Below are 16,461 nucleotides of genomic sequence, written 5' to 3'. Positions count from 1 at the left end.
GCTTTGTTGGCACTGGACAGATATTGCTAAGGTTATATTGGCAGCACAGCTACCTGGGATCAGAAATTAATCAGCGGGCTCTGTTATACTGCCGCATTAATCGCAGTTCTGGAATGCAGAGATTTCTGATTCATACCATGTGTACTTTCCACTAGGATTGAGCAGGCATTGCATCAGATCTTTATGCAAAGTCATCCTGATGGTACTTTCTTTGGAGTGGTGATGAGTCCCACCCACAGCCCAGGGGTGTCTGTACAATACAATAGCCATTCATAGGAACTGAACCCTGCATGTCATGCTTATGCAAACACAGATTTATGTAACCTTTCCAATGACTGGATATGTGTGACATTCAGATCTCTCTTATTATCAGGCTTCTTGAAGAGAAGCAAACCTGCCTTGCTCGGCACACTGCTTCCCTCCCCTTGTGTGAGCCCTGCTGTACAGTGGACTGCAAGAGGCTGATACTAGGTCAGGCATTTATTTTTGCCTTTTATATCTGCCTGGTGTTCAGTTGGAATTAAAACCTCCACTGCTCATACCAAGATCTATGACATCATACATTTCTCTGTTTGGACACTATACCTATGAACATACCTGTCTATACAAGCTAAAATTGGAATTGCAGAGAAGTATATTCAGATACATTGCATTTCTTATGCAAACATATCAGAATGGTAACACTTTTTGTTTTCTTGTTATTTACTTTTTGTGTTGGCTTAATGCAGACCTCTGTATTTTCATGCAGTGCAGGCTTTATACTTTTTACATGCAATTTATCCAGATGAAAAGAGCATTCTGCTTGCAATGACACCGGCATAAGCAGGATTTATTACCATGCAGTACAACACAGAGGGTAAATGTGGGCTAAATAATGCAAAGCAACTAGTCTATGATTTTTGATAGTGGGATAACTGCAAGTCCTGGTTATCACTGAAAGGAATTTGAGATGCTGGATTTGCTTTCTGTATAGGTGTTTGAATGCAGTGCAGTAATTGCGACTCTTCATGAAGCATCTCGTCTGTTGCTCAGACTGCTTACACAGATTTCCATCTTTTTCAGCAACTGCCTGGCATAGATTCTGTTAAATGCTTCAGACACCTATTAGTTGAAAAAGGGCACCCAGGAGCGAAAGTCGAGCTAAACTTCAAAAGTAAAAAAATTGTGAGCAGACAGGTTCTTTATTGCAGATGGGACAACCGGCTTGTTTCCTATCTTTTAATATCTTACAGAAGAACAGAAACATTAAAGGGTGTTTTTTTCGGATATTGTATCTTAGTTTTTGCAGAACCCACAATAATTATTATTATTGAAAGAGTAACCTAAAGTAAGGCATTCATAGTTAACCCCACCGCGTTTCCATACATTAAATATAAAGGGGTGTTATCTATACAGACTCCTATTCATATGATGAAATCATTCTATTTAGTTCAAGATCAGTTACTTGGAGCAATACGGGTAAGGTCCTTAAGTCTCTTTTACCCGACGCATTTCACCTTATTGGCTTCCTCAGGGGAACTTGAGACAGGTAGGCTGTAATTTAGATGCATCTAAATGCATCTGCAAGTGTAAATCCCAAGGAATACACTCCTGTCGTTTCTTTATTTCTATCCTGGAACAACTAAAATAGCTTACTTAAAATAGCCAATAAGGTGAAACGAGTCGGGGTAAAAGAGACTTAAAGAGGAAGTAAACTCAAACCTCACCCAAAAAAAATACACTTATCTTCAATCCCGCAGAGCAGTTGATCAGTCCGGAGGTCTCTTCCATCAGGTCCCGCGTCGTCCCAGCATCCGTCTTCCGGGTTCTTCTTCCCATGCCACCGGATACAGGCGCGAGATCAGGTGACGTAGATGGGAAAAAAACTTTTCGTCACTACGCATGTGTGAGATCGGCAATGTTTTCCCCTTTTGAAGAAAAAGTCTAAAAGCTTCACATAATATGAAATTGTTTCCAATAAAGTTATAAATCCAGAGTACCCTGGGGGTCTAAAGCTGCATACACACTTCCAATAAATATCGTTGGAAACGAACGTTGATCAGCCAAAAATAGTTCACAACAAAAAAAACAACGACGTCGACGAATGAGGATTGTCACAGCGGATCTGATCGTTCCCTATCTATCGTGTGTACAGTCGTTGAGTAATCGTGCATGTTTCTGCAATACACTTTCTCCTTTATATGTCACTCCCTGCATTGTTCAAACGATTGTATCTAGCGTGTGTACACTATTGATGGATTATATTTGTACAGAATATATTCCTGTACAGAATTGTGCACTATACGATTGATCAAATATAATCGTGCATAATCGTTGATCGGTCGTAATTGTTCGTTTTCTAACGATAATTATTGGAACTGTGTACCTAGCTTAACACCATTCCCCTATTACCTGGCTAGAGGTAGGGAATGTAGAATGTAGAATGTAAAAAACCTGCACTGTTTGGAATTTGGGAAGAACAGAAAACCCAGAATGGGACACAGATGAAGGTCTAATATTGTTCACAAGGGGTTGGTACAGGAGGGTTATACATTATGCTGATTAGACACAATGGGCCTGATATATTAAAGCTCTCCAAGGCTTGGAGAGGATACACTTTCATCAGTGAAGCTGGGTGATTCAGCAAACCTGGAATAGATCCGGTCAAGGGTTTAAAACATTTGCTAATAAATGACTTGGAAGAAATCCATTGAAGGTTTGCTGGATCACCCAGCTTCACTGATATAAGTGAATCCTCTCCAGCCTTGGAGAGCTTTAATAAATCAGGCTCACTAACCTTTCCCATGCACACTGCATGCATTCTACTACCCTGGTGCACTGATATCTTAGAAGAAGAGGGGCAGATTTTTATGGTTAGAAAAGGAACCAAATCTATAAATGAACCGTCTAGGTGCTAATTCTGTAATAGCACTAGATCAGCACTATGGACAGCGCAAACCTTGCACTACTAATATTAAAAGGCTTTATTTTTTAGCAGTGCATTGTTTAGCATGGGACTCTGAATTTACGACCAATGCTACGAGCACCTTACAGAAGACTCTGGGTATTTAAGCAGAACTTTAGCCAAAAACAATGAATACTTGAAACTAAAATTTGGGGATCTGTATTATGACACCTTTATTCACTATATAATTGCTTCTTTGTGGGTCTGTACTAGAATAAACTGCATCATGTGGAGCTGAGATCCATTTAAAATGTTATAAAATATCGCAATGATTTTCTAAAATTAAAATCCAAACTTTCTTTTTTAGACCACAAGTATGTCATGGTCCCCTCCTTCCCTGCTGGCACCCCTCATTGCCCAAAATAAAGAAAATGAAGCCCTAACAGGCCTGGTCATTGATGTGATGTCACCGCTCCTAAATAGGAGCCTGGTAAGTGCTGGCAGGAATTATACTTTCAATTACATGAAACTTCTGTTTAACTTTTGCACACTTGCAATGGTGGTTGCGGCGAGTCACAATTTGCTACTCTGTGAAAACAATGCAGCACACACTGTTACTGTACTGTACTGTACCAAAGGAAAATGAATCCCAGCACTTGTGGTATAAGGGTTCGATTATCAAAGGAATCCCTCATAGTCAGTAGCACGCTGATCGGTGCTTCATGTTAATAAAAAGAACACCTACCCACCCTCCCCAACCCCAGTAACTAATCTAATTCCAAGCCCTCACCCCTACTCCACCTACCTTCTATGTTCTCCGGTGTTCTTCCAGTTATTCCCAAATACCATACCATCCTACTCTTTAACATTAGGACTGCAGCTCATTCCTACCTGTGCAGCACAGGTAAGTATTCACCTGGATGGGGGTGTCTGGGTTACACCGGCTTAAGGGGCTATTACAGCGCTGTGTAATGTTTATTATTATTAATAATAATAATAATAATAATAATAATATGGAGGGTGGAATGGGCATGTGGGGTCAAACAAAACCAGCCCTCTAACCTCCATGCGTTGAATCTCCATGCGTAACACAAATATTGTTCACAATGGTGATGATATTGTGCAGGTGTAGGTGCTCGCTGATTAACCCTTTCATGACCCAGATGCTGCTTGGTGTTATTAAACTTCTCATTGTAATTATGTAATCAGTTTATTATTAAGAGTAATGTATATATTTTTATTATGTAATATATGATCGTTGGACACAGACACACACACACACACACACACACACACACACACACACACACACGTGTATGGCATTCAGAAGTTTTCTCTCCTATTCTGCTGTATTCTCCCCCTGTCTCAGGTCACGTGACTGCTGCCAATAATAAAGTGAACAATCCCTGAAGTTGCCCCCAGGTTTGCAGTGTAAGGATAGAGATGCCCCCCATGATGATGACACATCTCATACGAGGTGACCTTATAAGAAGTGATTATACAGAACTAATCCTTGGGATATTAATGATATAACTTAGTCCTACCTGTCTTCTCATCTGTCACCATTAGCCGGACACAGGACATACGTGGCCAGCGGCTCTTCTGCTGCTGAGCCGGGGAACTGTCAGGGGTGAAGTGCTTGTCATCTGGATCCTCCGTGTCCCCCTCAGCGCAGAGTGCGCCGTTCCGTCCGTCACTGTCCCAGGGGGACTTCTGGACGCATCCATTTCTTTCCGAGGGGGAAACCTGGCCCAGTTCTTTCAGCTCCAGCACCGGCGAATCTTCCTCCCTGACATCCCGATCCTGGCAGTCCATGGCTGCCCGGGATCACACCACTAGTGTGCTGAGTACTATGAGCGGCCACAGGTGGCAGCAGAGGGCAGGGCTGTAAGGGGGCGGGGCCAGACAGTGACATTGACTGGAGCCGCTGCAGAGACATTCCGATCGCTGCAAGGCTGAGCTTTACGTACGTTATTTCCTATTTAGCACAGACAAGGGCTGATAACACACTACCCGTGACCCGGTGAAATAGTTTATTCAGCATTTTATTGTGGCAGGGTGTTCTTAGGAAAACTAGTTTTGTTAATAATTTATATATATGGGATCTGTAATACTAATCTAATATAATATAATATATTAGACCACAATGATGATGATGATGATGATTAATATTAATAACCAGGATTTATATAGCGCCAACATATTATGCAGCGCTGTACATTAAATAGAGGTTGCAGATGACACAGGAGGAGGGGAGGACCCTGCCCTGAAGAGCTTACAATCTAGGGGGAGGGGGACGCAGCATACACTAGGAGGGGATTCTATCATTCAAGGACTAAAACTGCAGAAAACACAATTATCTCACCACACATGGTACAATGTGTACAAATCTTACCGTGTAAAAAGAGAACCTGTCTACTCACCAAACTCTCCCTGCTCGGATCGGTGATATTTCATGGCTAAAACCAAACGCAGATATACATACAGTACAATGTCCCAGCCGGCGTGTTGGAGGGACCTGCGTTCTGCAATAAATCCGTCCTGACAGCAAATACACCTTTCATTGGGGACATGGGGACATGTACAGGTCGGGCCCTCGGCCTATCATCAAAATAAATCTGTCATTACAGGCGTACATGGGTCAGAACCAACCCCCCACCCCAGATGTATTAACCGACCAGCTGTTCTGGATTCACCAATGATCAGGAGCACTGGATATAAATTAGATGTATCCCCTTACTAAATGACATTTTATGTGCTTTGTATCATTAACTTGTTGGCATGTTTTTACTCATTTTTCCCCTTTGCTGCACATCAAGGCTTCTGATTGCCTGCAGTCCTTTTGCAGCCACTTTCCAGCAATCCATCGGGTGGGTTTCCTGTGTAATTTGTGTTAAAACAGCAGCTTATGGACAAATGCCCGGTATTTACATTGTTTTTTTTTACTTTCTTCCCTTTTTCCAGGGTCACATGCTCCTTGGTTCTGCCTATTGTTATAACACATTGGCCCTCTCCTACCATCCCCCTTTATGTGATATTAGGTCATCTCGTTACTTGTTTCATCTTGTGGGAAAGAGAACACTATGTACAGTGCATTTGTAAGACTATGTACACACAGCAAATTTTTGTTGCTGGAAATGATCTTTCATACACATATTGTCCATTTTGTTCTCTGAAGCAGGCAGAGGGAGAGGATGAACAAGCAGCACCCCGCTGTGCTCTCCTTCATTGACATACATAGCAGCCATTTCTATATAGGTATTTTTAGGACATTGCTGTACACGTCAAAATTTCACCCGAGCTAAGCACAAACATTGGGCTCAGGCAAGAATAATTTGACGCGTGTATGCAGCCTTAGTCACAGATTTTTCTCCAATCATTCAGTGGACTAAAGTAGTTATATACAGTTTTTCACAAAACCAGGTAACCAGAAAATGAGCTGTGTAACAATGTTGATCCAAGCATTGGTGTGTCGTTTTAAGCACCAAAGGTGATGTGTCTATGGGTTCTGATAATGTAAATCCAACCCTGCGACAGCCCATTATAGTAATTGATAAAAAAAAAACATTCAGTGAAGTTAATTGACCTTAGACTGTGTTAGAGATTAACACACATAAAGACAATAACATGTAATTGAGGAAGGACATTAGATTGTGAGCCCCTTGAGAGACAGCTAGTGACGTGACTATGGACTTTTGTGCAGCACTGCGTAATATGTTGGCGCTATATAGATACTGTGTTATAATAATAAGACATGCGAGGTGGGAAGGGGAGAGATAATGACCCCTTGCTTGTGCAGAATCCCTGGTGAGCTACATGTAATGGCAGCCAGTATTCAGGTACCTGAGTATCCATTGTTTTTTACACACAGGTACTTGTAAGGTGAAGCCTGGAAGAACAATTGATTTACATGTAGTTACATCATTCGTTATTTCCTGCTCGGTAACATCATAACCAAGCCTTTGTTTGTCCAAATCCCTCACAGAATCTGTTCACCATTATATCCCCTTCCTGTAATAAAGACATATTTCAGATGCAGATTCAGGAAATGAATTGGTAAATGCAAACTAAACAGCCACTGTAAATCATAAGATACTTTTCAGGGATAGAATTGTGCTGGAAATGTGTAGCAGGCCTTGGCAGTATGTTGCTAGGTGACTTCTGAGTTGTTGTTTGAACATGACACACCAGCCTTATGTGAATTAACTCTTTCCCTGGGATCTGAACAAAATCTAACACAAATCAAAACCCTATGTGACAGGGATCTGATGGAAGCAATCATTGCTTGACTGTGGTGCTGCCTACTAGTCATAGGGCAGCAAAATGATAACATAAATGTAACGTTTTAGCAGAACATGATTTAGGAAATAGTTACTTCCGTCAGAGCCTAATTACTCCGGTACATTGCTTCCTGCCAAAGTCCCTTTAACACGGGTTTCTGTACTAATTGCTTTGTCCTAAATAAATGTAAGCTAATCATTATATACTATACTGAGAGGTTCTAGTAGTTACTCAGGACCTGCATTAATGTTCATTGCAGCATCTCCTTGATTTTATTACACTGCCAATGCACTACAATAGATCTAAAATCAAACCTGCTGCATTATTGGTACCACAGTGTAATTGATTAGCACTGTATACACAAGGCATTGCCATGCTTTGCAATATTGTGTGTGTTACCTAAATGCAATGATGCAAAAAGGGCAATAAAATAATAGAATAATTATTGTCCCTGGAAGCAATCTTTCCAGTGACAGATGAATACCAAGCACTGTACACAGTGCCCATTCTTTTCTATGGAGAGGTGAGGTGACGCCCCGCCGAGCTCACCTCCAGAAATGCACAGTGGTCATTCCTGATTGATCTTTCATTGATATGTTCTGACTTCGGGGGAACGCTGTTCACATGATTTTCTTCCAAGATGAGCACAACTGTTTGCCTACGGCAAGAATATTTTGACATGTGTAGGCATCCTTTGTCTGATTTTAGATGTGTTCCTGTTCATGACCTCCTGTCTATTTCATTAATCAATAGGAATAAAACTACAGCAGGATGATGTCTTTTATCCACAAGAGACGCCTTGTACTGTTGTGCCATTGCACTGTTCATTTTATTTGCCTGCATCATTATTCCTGTGTTAAAACTGATATATTTTGATTTATTTTGAAAGAAATCTCTCTCCCACAAATAAATTACCCTTTATACTTCCTTTTCTAATGCCCAGGCCAGATGTAAATCAGAAAAAACAAATCTTACAGAATAGAATCCCTTTAATGAATATGTTTGTAACATGGAAGACAAAAAATGTAAACATTTTATTTGGCAGTTTTCAGGTGAATAAATAATAAATGGAAAAAGTAACATTATTCATATAATCTTTCTTCCGATGGACAAATGTAATATGCACAAATATGTACAAACTGTTAATGTAAGACCAGTCATCTATCAAGGGGTTTTCCTTTTTTTTTTTTTTTTTTTTTTTTTTTGAAAAAGTTCAACTCTTAAAATCACTATACATGATGAATTAATGAACGAGAAACAAGCAATGCTCCACATCTGGAGCTTCCAGCTTCTGAAGCCGGTCATCCAGATGTTTGTCAAAAGATAGCGTTACCATGCATTTAGTTCATACCGTCCTGTCATTAAAGTCTATTTTGTCATCAAAAACAGAAGGTCATGCGCTCAAGTCGATGATTACATGTTCGTATATTTGTGTAGCTCCCTTAAAACTTGAAGCAAACAGGAAATTGTGTTTGCCTATGGACACATGAGTGAACGACCTTGGAGCCTGGATATTCAGCTCTTGAAATTTGACAAACTTCCCTTTCTCGACATCCCAGTGGAAGACTTGGGTGAAGGAATAATCGCTTCCCAAGATGGCATATTTGTGGTCGCCAATTTGTAAGGGTTGGAAAACCATGGATCCACGAGAAGGCATCCTTTGGATGTCAGTAATTACAGATCCCCCTTCCCATTTGATAACCCTTGAATCCCCAATGAACCTTGTGAGACAAAGGTAGACATCATCCTTGGTGGAAAAGTGTTTGACAGCATAGACGTCCTCTGTATCTGGAATCTCGGCGTGCTTTGAGAAGTTGTTGTACTTCTTGTTCCACTGGTAAATAATTGGACGTTGGGAGCTACTAGACAGGATTAGGTAGGGCTTGTTGGCAATCTCAACATACTCCACATCGGTGTCCCTATACCACATGTGTACAGATTGGTGGGAATAAAATCCATTGCCATTCCACTTGTAGATGGTTGTACAGCCAGCCTTTGAGCTATCTGCAACCACAAAATACCAGTTGTCATCTATCCTGAATGTCTCAATATCATTGGGTTTCCGAATCTTGATGACCTCTATGTCCTGGATCTTGATAAATTTGTTGGCGAAGATATCTCTTTTGTAAATGTGAGAGCCCCCAAACAACTGGGCAACTATGACGTAGAGCTGCTTCTCAATCACTATGGGCTTGCAGACCACAGTTGAAGTGCCTGGTGTAAAACAAAGCATGTCAACTAATATAGAAAAGGTAAAACTATAGAAAAAGTAAACTTCATGCCCTAGGTTTCATAGCTGAATCATAACCAGACAGCAACTATTAATTACCTTTTACAAAACAACATTTATGGGGTATTTAGCTTTAAGGCTCAACAGAAACTGCACATTTTTTTGACTTTCCTATAGTCCTGTTCATGTCCATGTAATGATTCTGACTGCTATCTGCTTTAAAATGCCCTAAAATACATTTTTGCTCTGTAAAAATTCTACTTCCTGTTCTCCAGCTAAGTAGCAGTTACACCCCTCAGCATAAGGCTTTTCATATCCTAGACATCTATTGCAGAGGAAAAAAGAAGTAGTGTCTTGTTCCTTGTGTCAGACGTCAGTGCCCATAACACTGCACAGTCATATTTAGGCTCCTTGCACACCTACTTTAACACTGTCAGTAAGAAACTAATATTAATATCATCACAATCTGACTTCATATATTTTTGGTTAAGCTTTATTTAGGTTCTAGTTGAGAGAATCACTAAATGTAAGTCATGCAGTGGAATCTGATCACTAAGGTCTTAAAAGTTCTCACCAGTAATGTTGTCATAGTTTCTGAATGACATTTCAACGTGGTCCCATTCTAAGAAAACACATTTCCCTGTAAAGGGCTGAGCGATAACAACATATTCGTCTTCCATATAGGTGAAGGTATCCACAGACAGAGACTGATAAGGGAGAGATTTGTACATTGCAAACTCTGTAATAAAGGGAAGATATGGATTACTGTACATGAAACAATTATCTTTTCATGCCTATTATCTGCCAAATCTAAATAAATACAAAATCTGTTATCCACAGTGTTTCAGGTGAGCGCTTAATACAAGGCGTGCTCCCAAGTCATAAGTCCTATCATCCTGTACGCTATGTAGCTTATGGAATGGACTCATATTCATAGTTTAGGTCGAGAAAGAAGTGGAAGAGAGAAATTCAAAGTGATATTAACAGCCAGATATTGCAATGCAGAGTAAGAGAGCCAATCATAGTAATTATTAAATGGTGAACACTTACAGGAAATTGGATAAGTTATTGCCCATCCAGTGCAAATACAGCTTTGGCTAAGGGCCTGCTTCCACTATGTCAGTATGCAGCAATCTTGAACAACACTGTGTGTTGACATTGATGTAAGTTACAGGTAGCTCATTCATTTGGTTTCAGTCACACATGAAACAAGCATACAGTTAAAACTGTGTTCCAAGTTCTGAAATAGTTGAACATTTAGGCAGTATTTTCATTCTGGGTCAGTTATTCAGAAGGAATTAAAGGAAGAGAACTCCAACCAGGCAAGCTATATATTATGGGACCAGGTCAGAACTGGAAGCTGACATTAACTTCCAGTAATAGAACATCTTCCCCATAATGTGTGCTTTGTAGTATTAACACACTTCATTATAAGAATTTTTGAGATAACAATACATGGAACAGCATTGGATTTCTGGGAAGGATAAACAGGTAGATATAACAAAACACTTTCAATGGTTTGTTAAAGAGCCAGATTTATGTACGGCTGCACTTTTAAATAGAATAGCTTTCCTAAAATCAGGTGGACAGCAGGGTTCTCCCCGGGACATTTTAGCTGGGTGCACCACCCGGCACTTTTCAGCACCCACCTGGCTATTTTTGGGTGGTTACTAAAGAGTTTGGTCACAATACAGGGGCTGCCACCCACTTACAATTTCTTCCCACCCGGCTTAAAAAATCTTCTGGGTTGAGCACTGGGACAGGTTTCTGTTTGTCAGTGTAGTTAGGCCAACTACAAGTGTACATCAATTGCTGTGAATATGCTATACTCTGGCATGTCATCCATTGGACCCACATTGTCGTGACACCACTAAATAGAAGTATTTTATACAGCACAGAGAATACATTTGTGGGCTTCTGTCATTTCTCTGTAATGGGAAAGACAGAAAAAGATTGTACTATAATAAAGTTGTCAGCTATTGTAAGCTTTTAAAGGCTTTTACATAAAACTTGACTTTCCTTGTCTCCAGGTGGTCTTTATACTGTGAAATTACATGGGCTGCCCACTGTGACTTGGCTTAAAAAAATCCTGCTCGCTTGGTTGGCCTCCTGATCCTCTGTTTTTAATACTTTCTGTATCATTGAGCCAGAATGACGATATAACATGGGTATTCAGCTAAATGTCACACAGTTAGCTGCATGGCTGTTCCAGGTGTGTGACTATAGCTACAATTTCAGCGTTGATAATATCTTAATGGTAGGTCCTCTTTAAGCCCCCCCCATCCTGCATTCTGTCCAATTAAACTGTAAAGAGATATCTTATAGATACATATTCTTTTATATTTCAATGCAAACTGTATTCCAAATGACAGCAATACAAGAAATTAGATACAACATCACTGAAAAGCAAAATATAAAAAAATCATCAGTCTACAGCTACAATTAAACACTTTTATTGCTCACGGTTATGTTTACCTGTAGTTATACAGTCAAAATCCTTAGCTGACAGGCTGTTGATTTTTCGTCCTTTGTATTCAGGTGGACTTTCACAATAAATTTGTTCTACTGTGGCATTGGTTTTGTCCAACCATTCTACTAGCCATTTTAGCTTGCAGTCACAATGGAAGGCATTTCCCCTTAGATCTCTAAAAAACGTAAAAGTGGAAAACAATTAGAGGCCAACATCAGAGACAAATGTTGGGGCTGATGTACATAGATTGAAGGAAAAGGAGGGGACACTTAGGGGCAGAACAGGCAATTCTTAAGTGCTCTGGGTGACCATGACAGACAAGCAACTAGCAGAAGAAAAGGTCAGCAGAGAAAGGCTACATATTTTCCTGGTACAGGCACCTTTAAGCAAAACAGAATCATTTATGTAGCTTGCTTCTCTATGGAAGCCTTTATTGATTAGTCTTAAAAGCCAAAGGTAAATAAAACCTGCAACACATATATAGTATGTACAAGTGTAATTGAAATTTATGTGTGCTGAGGTATAGGTAGAAGACTGGAACAAACCAGGTTCCTAACCAGCAACCTGTCCATTTTCCTCCACTGCTCACATTTATCCCATTACACAAATCCTCTTCCAGTAACACTTCAGACACAAAATTAATTACAGTTTCCATTAAACAAGTCTGAAGGAAAACTGTTTGTGGATGACATAAATGTGTAATTTAATATTCCAGATCAGCTGGGAATTGTTGGTAATTTCAGGGGAAGATGGAATTTCCCAGCCTTTAAATACACCAAAACATTCTGGAGATTATATGGTATTTAATTGTGTCTTTCTCCCAGACTTAAGTCTTACCACATTTAGTAATTGTGTTTAAATACATTACAAAGAGCACTAATGATCTGCAAAGTGTTATAAGTTATAAAATCTTTTCCATTAGAGCCTAATAAATAAATATAAATATATATATATATATATATACATATATAAATATATTTATATATATATATATATATATTAAATTAAAAACACTGGGTAACCAAAACACTGGTTGGTCTTTGTCTGAATCCTGGACTTCCATGATCTCTTGTGATATGCAAAGCCCTATTTTGTCAAGATATAGAAGACACTACAAGGTGACATTGACCAAAAAAATTATATTATGTACCCGCTATTGATTCTCCATTAAGCAACATGGAGGATTCATATTTTGGTGGCATTACCCATTGTGCTGAAAGTTCATTACAATATCATGACGACTGGACAGAAATTGATAACGGGTACATTAACAAAAAAGTGTTTATTACAGACTGTAACAAAGGCTACATGTTGTTTTTACTCATCATTTACTCCTCGGTTCTAGACATATGTACTTGTCTAGCTGCGATTCAAAATGCTAAAATGCAGAAAGTGAGATTTGTACCATACCCCTTTCTTTAGTTTTTAGACATGTCTGTGTCATTCTTACACATTGGTCAGTGAATCCAGGCCTTTAAAGACATCTTTTGGAAGAGACTGCAGATTGTTATTGGCCAGGCTCCTACAAAGCAAGCAGAATTAGAATATCATGTAAAGGTCACACTGACCCAACACTCGTTCTGACAACTGACATGGAAAAATTGATATGATGATGAGTATACAAATATATTTAATTCGATAGCAGATATCAGTTACTCTGATAAAATTAGTTTTTGCCCTATTTACACTTTATGTACAGCTGTTTCCTGCAATAACAAATTAGACTATTCAGGGGCATCAATCAGCATAATATATGCTATATAAGAAGATCACATATTCTTCATATATTTTTGTCTTTTGGGCTACATACACCAAAAATATATCTGGTGAGGGATCAAACCCTTTTCCCAAAACTTTAAGCAGAACGAAAGACCACTTGATAAATTTGTGATGAAACAAGGCTTGGTTGCAGAAAGGGACAGGCAATGTCCATTCTACAAAAAGCATTCTTACCTGCCAGATCGCCTTCTTCATTTGTCACAATAGTTGACTAACAGCCATGTTTGAGTCTGGAGTGTCCTCACCAGCATTGTATTGTAGAAGATGATAGGGGGTGAGTTGCTGAGAAAAGTTGGTTGAACTCTGTTTTCTATTAGGGTGCACAGCCTTATTATGGCAGATTTTACAGAAAGTAAAGATAAAACTATACAAATTCAGATTGTTAGCGTAGAATGTTTTTTAATGGGTTTAGAAGATTCTGGACAAAAATGTTGTAGATTTCATATAATCTATAATATAATTTCCATTTTTTTTTTTGCAAATCATCTATTGATAATGTGGCAGAACACACACATATCTAGTTTGTAGCAGAAAGTTTATTGTATTTCTTACATTGTTTTCACACTGCTTTTTGTTTGTAGCTGTTTTTTTAGGGTTGAAACATCCAAGCAGAAGAAAACTGATAATAAATGATATACAATAGCTCCCAAAGATAATAATCAAACCATTTCATTTCTGTCCTTGGGACTTTCTTCCTTTGGACAAAGAATAGTGCCAAGTCCATTTTTCTTAAATCCAATCAAAATAGCAAAATTGAAAGTGGACTGGAAAGTTTATCCACAACCACAAAAGTCAAAACATAAGCATAGGAGTGCAATTTCTTTCAGAAAGTACAGTTTTTTTTTTATTGATCCACAAACATATTCATGAATCCCACAACTCGTGGGGTTTATGGATATAAACTACTATGAGTTTATAAAACTTTGCAGAAATCAAAGCCAACAAACAGCTTTAGGTATTAAGTAATGGAATGTTTAATCTGCATGTTGATGCTAATGTATAAGACATTATTAAACATGTAAAGGAAGGGATTTTTTTCTTATAGCAATGCTATGTTTTGAAATATTTTCTTCAGAAAGTTTTTCTTAGATTTGTAAGGGTCTTTGTCTTGGTATCAGTTTGATTTTACTTTGTGATGCCTCAGAATCCATTCACAATTCATTAATTTCAAGAGGGGTTTGGACTCCAATAGGCTTGTATAGAAGTGCAAAACTTGTTTAAAGTGATCAAAAAAAAAGTTTTGGTGATCTCAAGGTCATAGGCATCGTTTAAAGACAGATATTCCCACATAACGTGGAAGCACCATTGTGCAGGACAACAGAAAAATGATTTTTGGTAGATGCACAAAACTGTTGAAGTTTGTGTTTTGTGCCATGTCATTTGTTCATTCTGAAATTCAACTCCTTATTAGTTGAATAGGTTATCAGGCTGGAAAACAATGCCACAGCTGCATTCTAATTCAATGGGTAAATGATAGCACTTTAGAACAAAAAAAGGCATTGAGTGTCATTTTACTGAGTAACCACAGGAGGGGGCAAACACGCCCAGTGAAAAGATGCAATGATCTTTGCTTTGTGAAAACTGCATTTTAAGTTGATCAAGACATTTATAAAGACATTCTTTACATAAACATAAGTTTTGTCATTTGCTCTGTTTTTTAATATCATAGGTATGTTAGCAGTGCCAAAAATGTTAAACGAAATCCAGGGATGGTGGCTGCCTGAAAACTCTGTTCCCCATATGGAACGCTTTATCTTATCAGCTGGTAAACTAATGCCAAGGGGAGGGATGAGTGATGTGGCACCCTAATTGTGGAAAAATTAGTTTCATATAACCTCTGGGTACTGACACTGGATAATATGGTTGCTGGAGAGCCTGATTTCTGTCTAGTTTTAATAGCAATGTCTTGGGGTATACCAAGTCCCCTCCTATACTTAAAGACTGGCATAACAGGATGAAACATACTTGCTTCCCTTTGGCATGAAGACAGCAGCCCACATGCTTGATATGTAGGCCTGGTGGCATTGGAATATGAGAATTTTCTTTCTACAGAAAAACTAAGTTAAACATACTGTAATTGGCCAAGGGCTGTCAATGTACAATGGCACCTAAGCCGTGAAACAAAATAGGGTCTGTATTTTTAATTATCACCTCTTCCCCAGAACACGTGCAGAATGATTAAACCCACTCAGCCAGGGCCAGGCTCATAAAATCATAATAGAACCATAGTTTCACATCTGTGGAGAGAGCTAACAGTGCAGCATACTAAATATTTTGTGCTCTTTAAAAAGTCCAAACTTGGCATTGGGGATTCTCTACGGGGGACAACAGAAGTGGCTGTGTGATCACTGTACACAGGGACATATTAGCGGTACATACAGCATTGCAACTATTTGACACTAAATACCCTTTGTGTTCCCCCTGGCTCAGCTACAAAGTAATCATTATAGCCATACATATTTGCCTTTAAACGTACCAGACTAAAAATAGAAGCAACCATTGCCTCTTTTGCAATCATTTGTAGCTAGTTTGCCCCAAAAACGGAACAAGCATGGAGCAGGCAAAGTTTGAAAAGTTTATTGTGACTAGACTGGTCAATTGATGAAACAGGGTGCTTCACCTTCCCATCTGCTTCTTTTTCAGGCTGGGCAATTATCACCTATGCAGACAGAGGTGCTTTATGCAATGTGATTACTTTGGCACATCTCTTTGTACACTATAAATAGGGGGCTCCATAGGGAAGCCTCCTTAAAAGATTGGACCATGATGTCCTGCACTCATAGTTCTCACTTATCTAGGATAAGTGACACTGGACTT

The 16,461-nt window shown here is 39.1% G+C and overlaps 2 protein-coding genes across 5 annotated transcripts in view; both read right to left on the bottom strand.

Annotated features, from left to right (window-relative positions):
- SLC35G1 (solute carrier family 35 member G1) overlaps positions 1 to 4,716 on the bottom strand; it is a gene marked incomplete in the record, with an annotated part of 20,070 nt that extends 15,354 nt beyond the window's left edge. The window contains 1 exon segment of the mRNA XM_072424088.1: positions 4,428 to 4,716. Coding sequence (XP_072280189.1) covers positions 4,428 to 4,699 — 272 coding nt within the window.
- A 3,420-nt stretch (positions 4,717 to 8,136) lies between these two features.
- The window catches only part of LGI1 (leucine rich glioma inactivated 1), a 27,363-nt gene continuing 19,038 nt past the window's right edge, over positions 8,137 to 16,461 (bottom strand). For all 4 annotated transcript variants that reach the window (XM_072423787.1, XM_072423785.1, XM_072423786.1 and 1 more), the window contains 4 exons: positions 13,316 to 13,387; positions 11,871 to 12,040; positions 9,970 to 10,134; positions 8,137 to 9,379 (listed from right to left, as the gene is read on the bottom strand). In XM_072423787.1, coding sequence (XP_072279888.1) covers positions 8,559 to 9,379; positions 9,970 to 10,134; positions 11,871 to 12,040; positions 13,316 to 13,387 — 1,228 coding nt within the window. In that variant the 3' untranslated portion in view covers positions 8,137 to 8,558. The remainder of the gene's footprint in view (positions 9,380 to 9,969; positions 10,135 to 11,870; positions 12,041 to 13,315; positions 13,388 to 16,461) is intronic.

This window comes from Pyxicephalus adspersus, chromosome 10 (genome assembly GCF_032062135.1).
Source record: "Pyxicephalus adspersus chromosome 10, UCB_Pads_2.0, whole genome shotgun sequence".
Lineage (NCBI taxonomy): Eukaryota > Metazoa > Chordata > Amphibia > Anura > Pyxicephalidae > Pyxicephalus > Pyxicephalus adspersus.
This window is presented reverse-complemented; position numbering and strand designations above follow the sequence as displayed.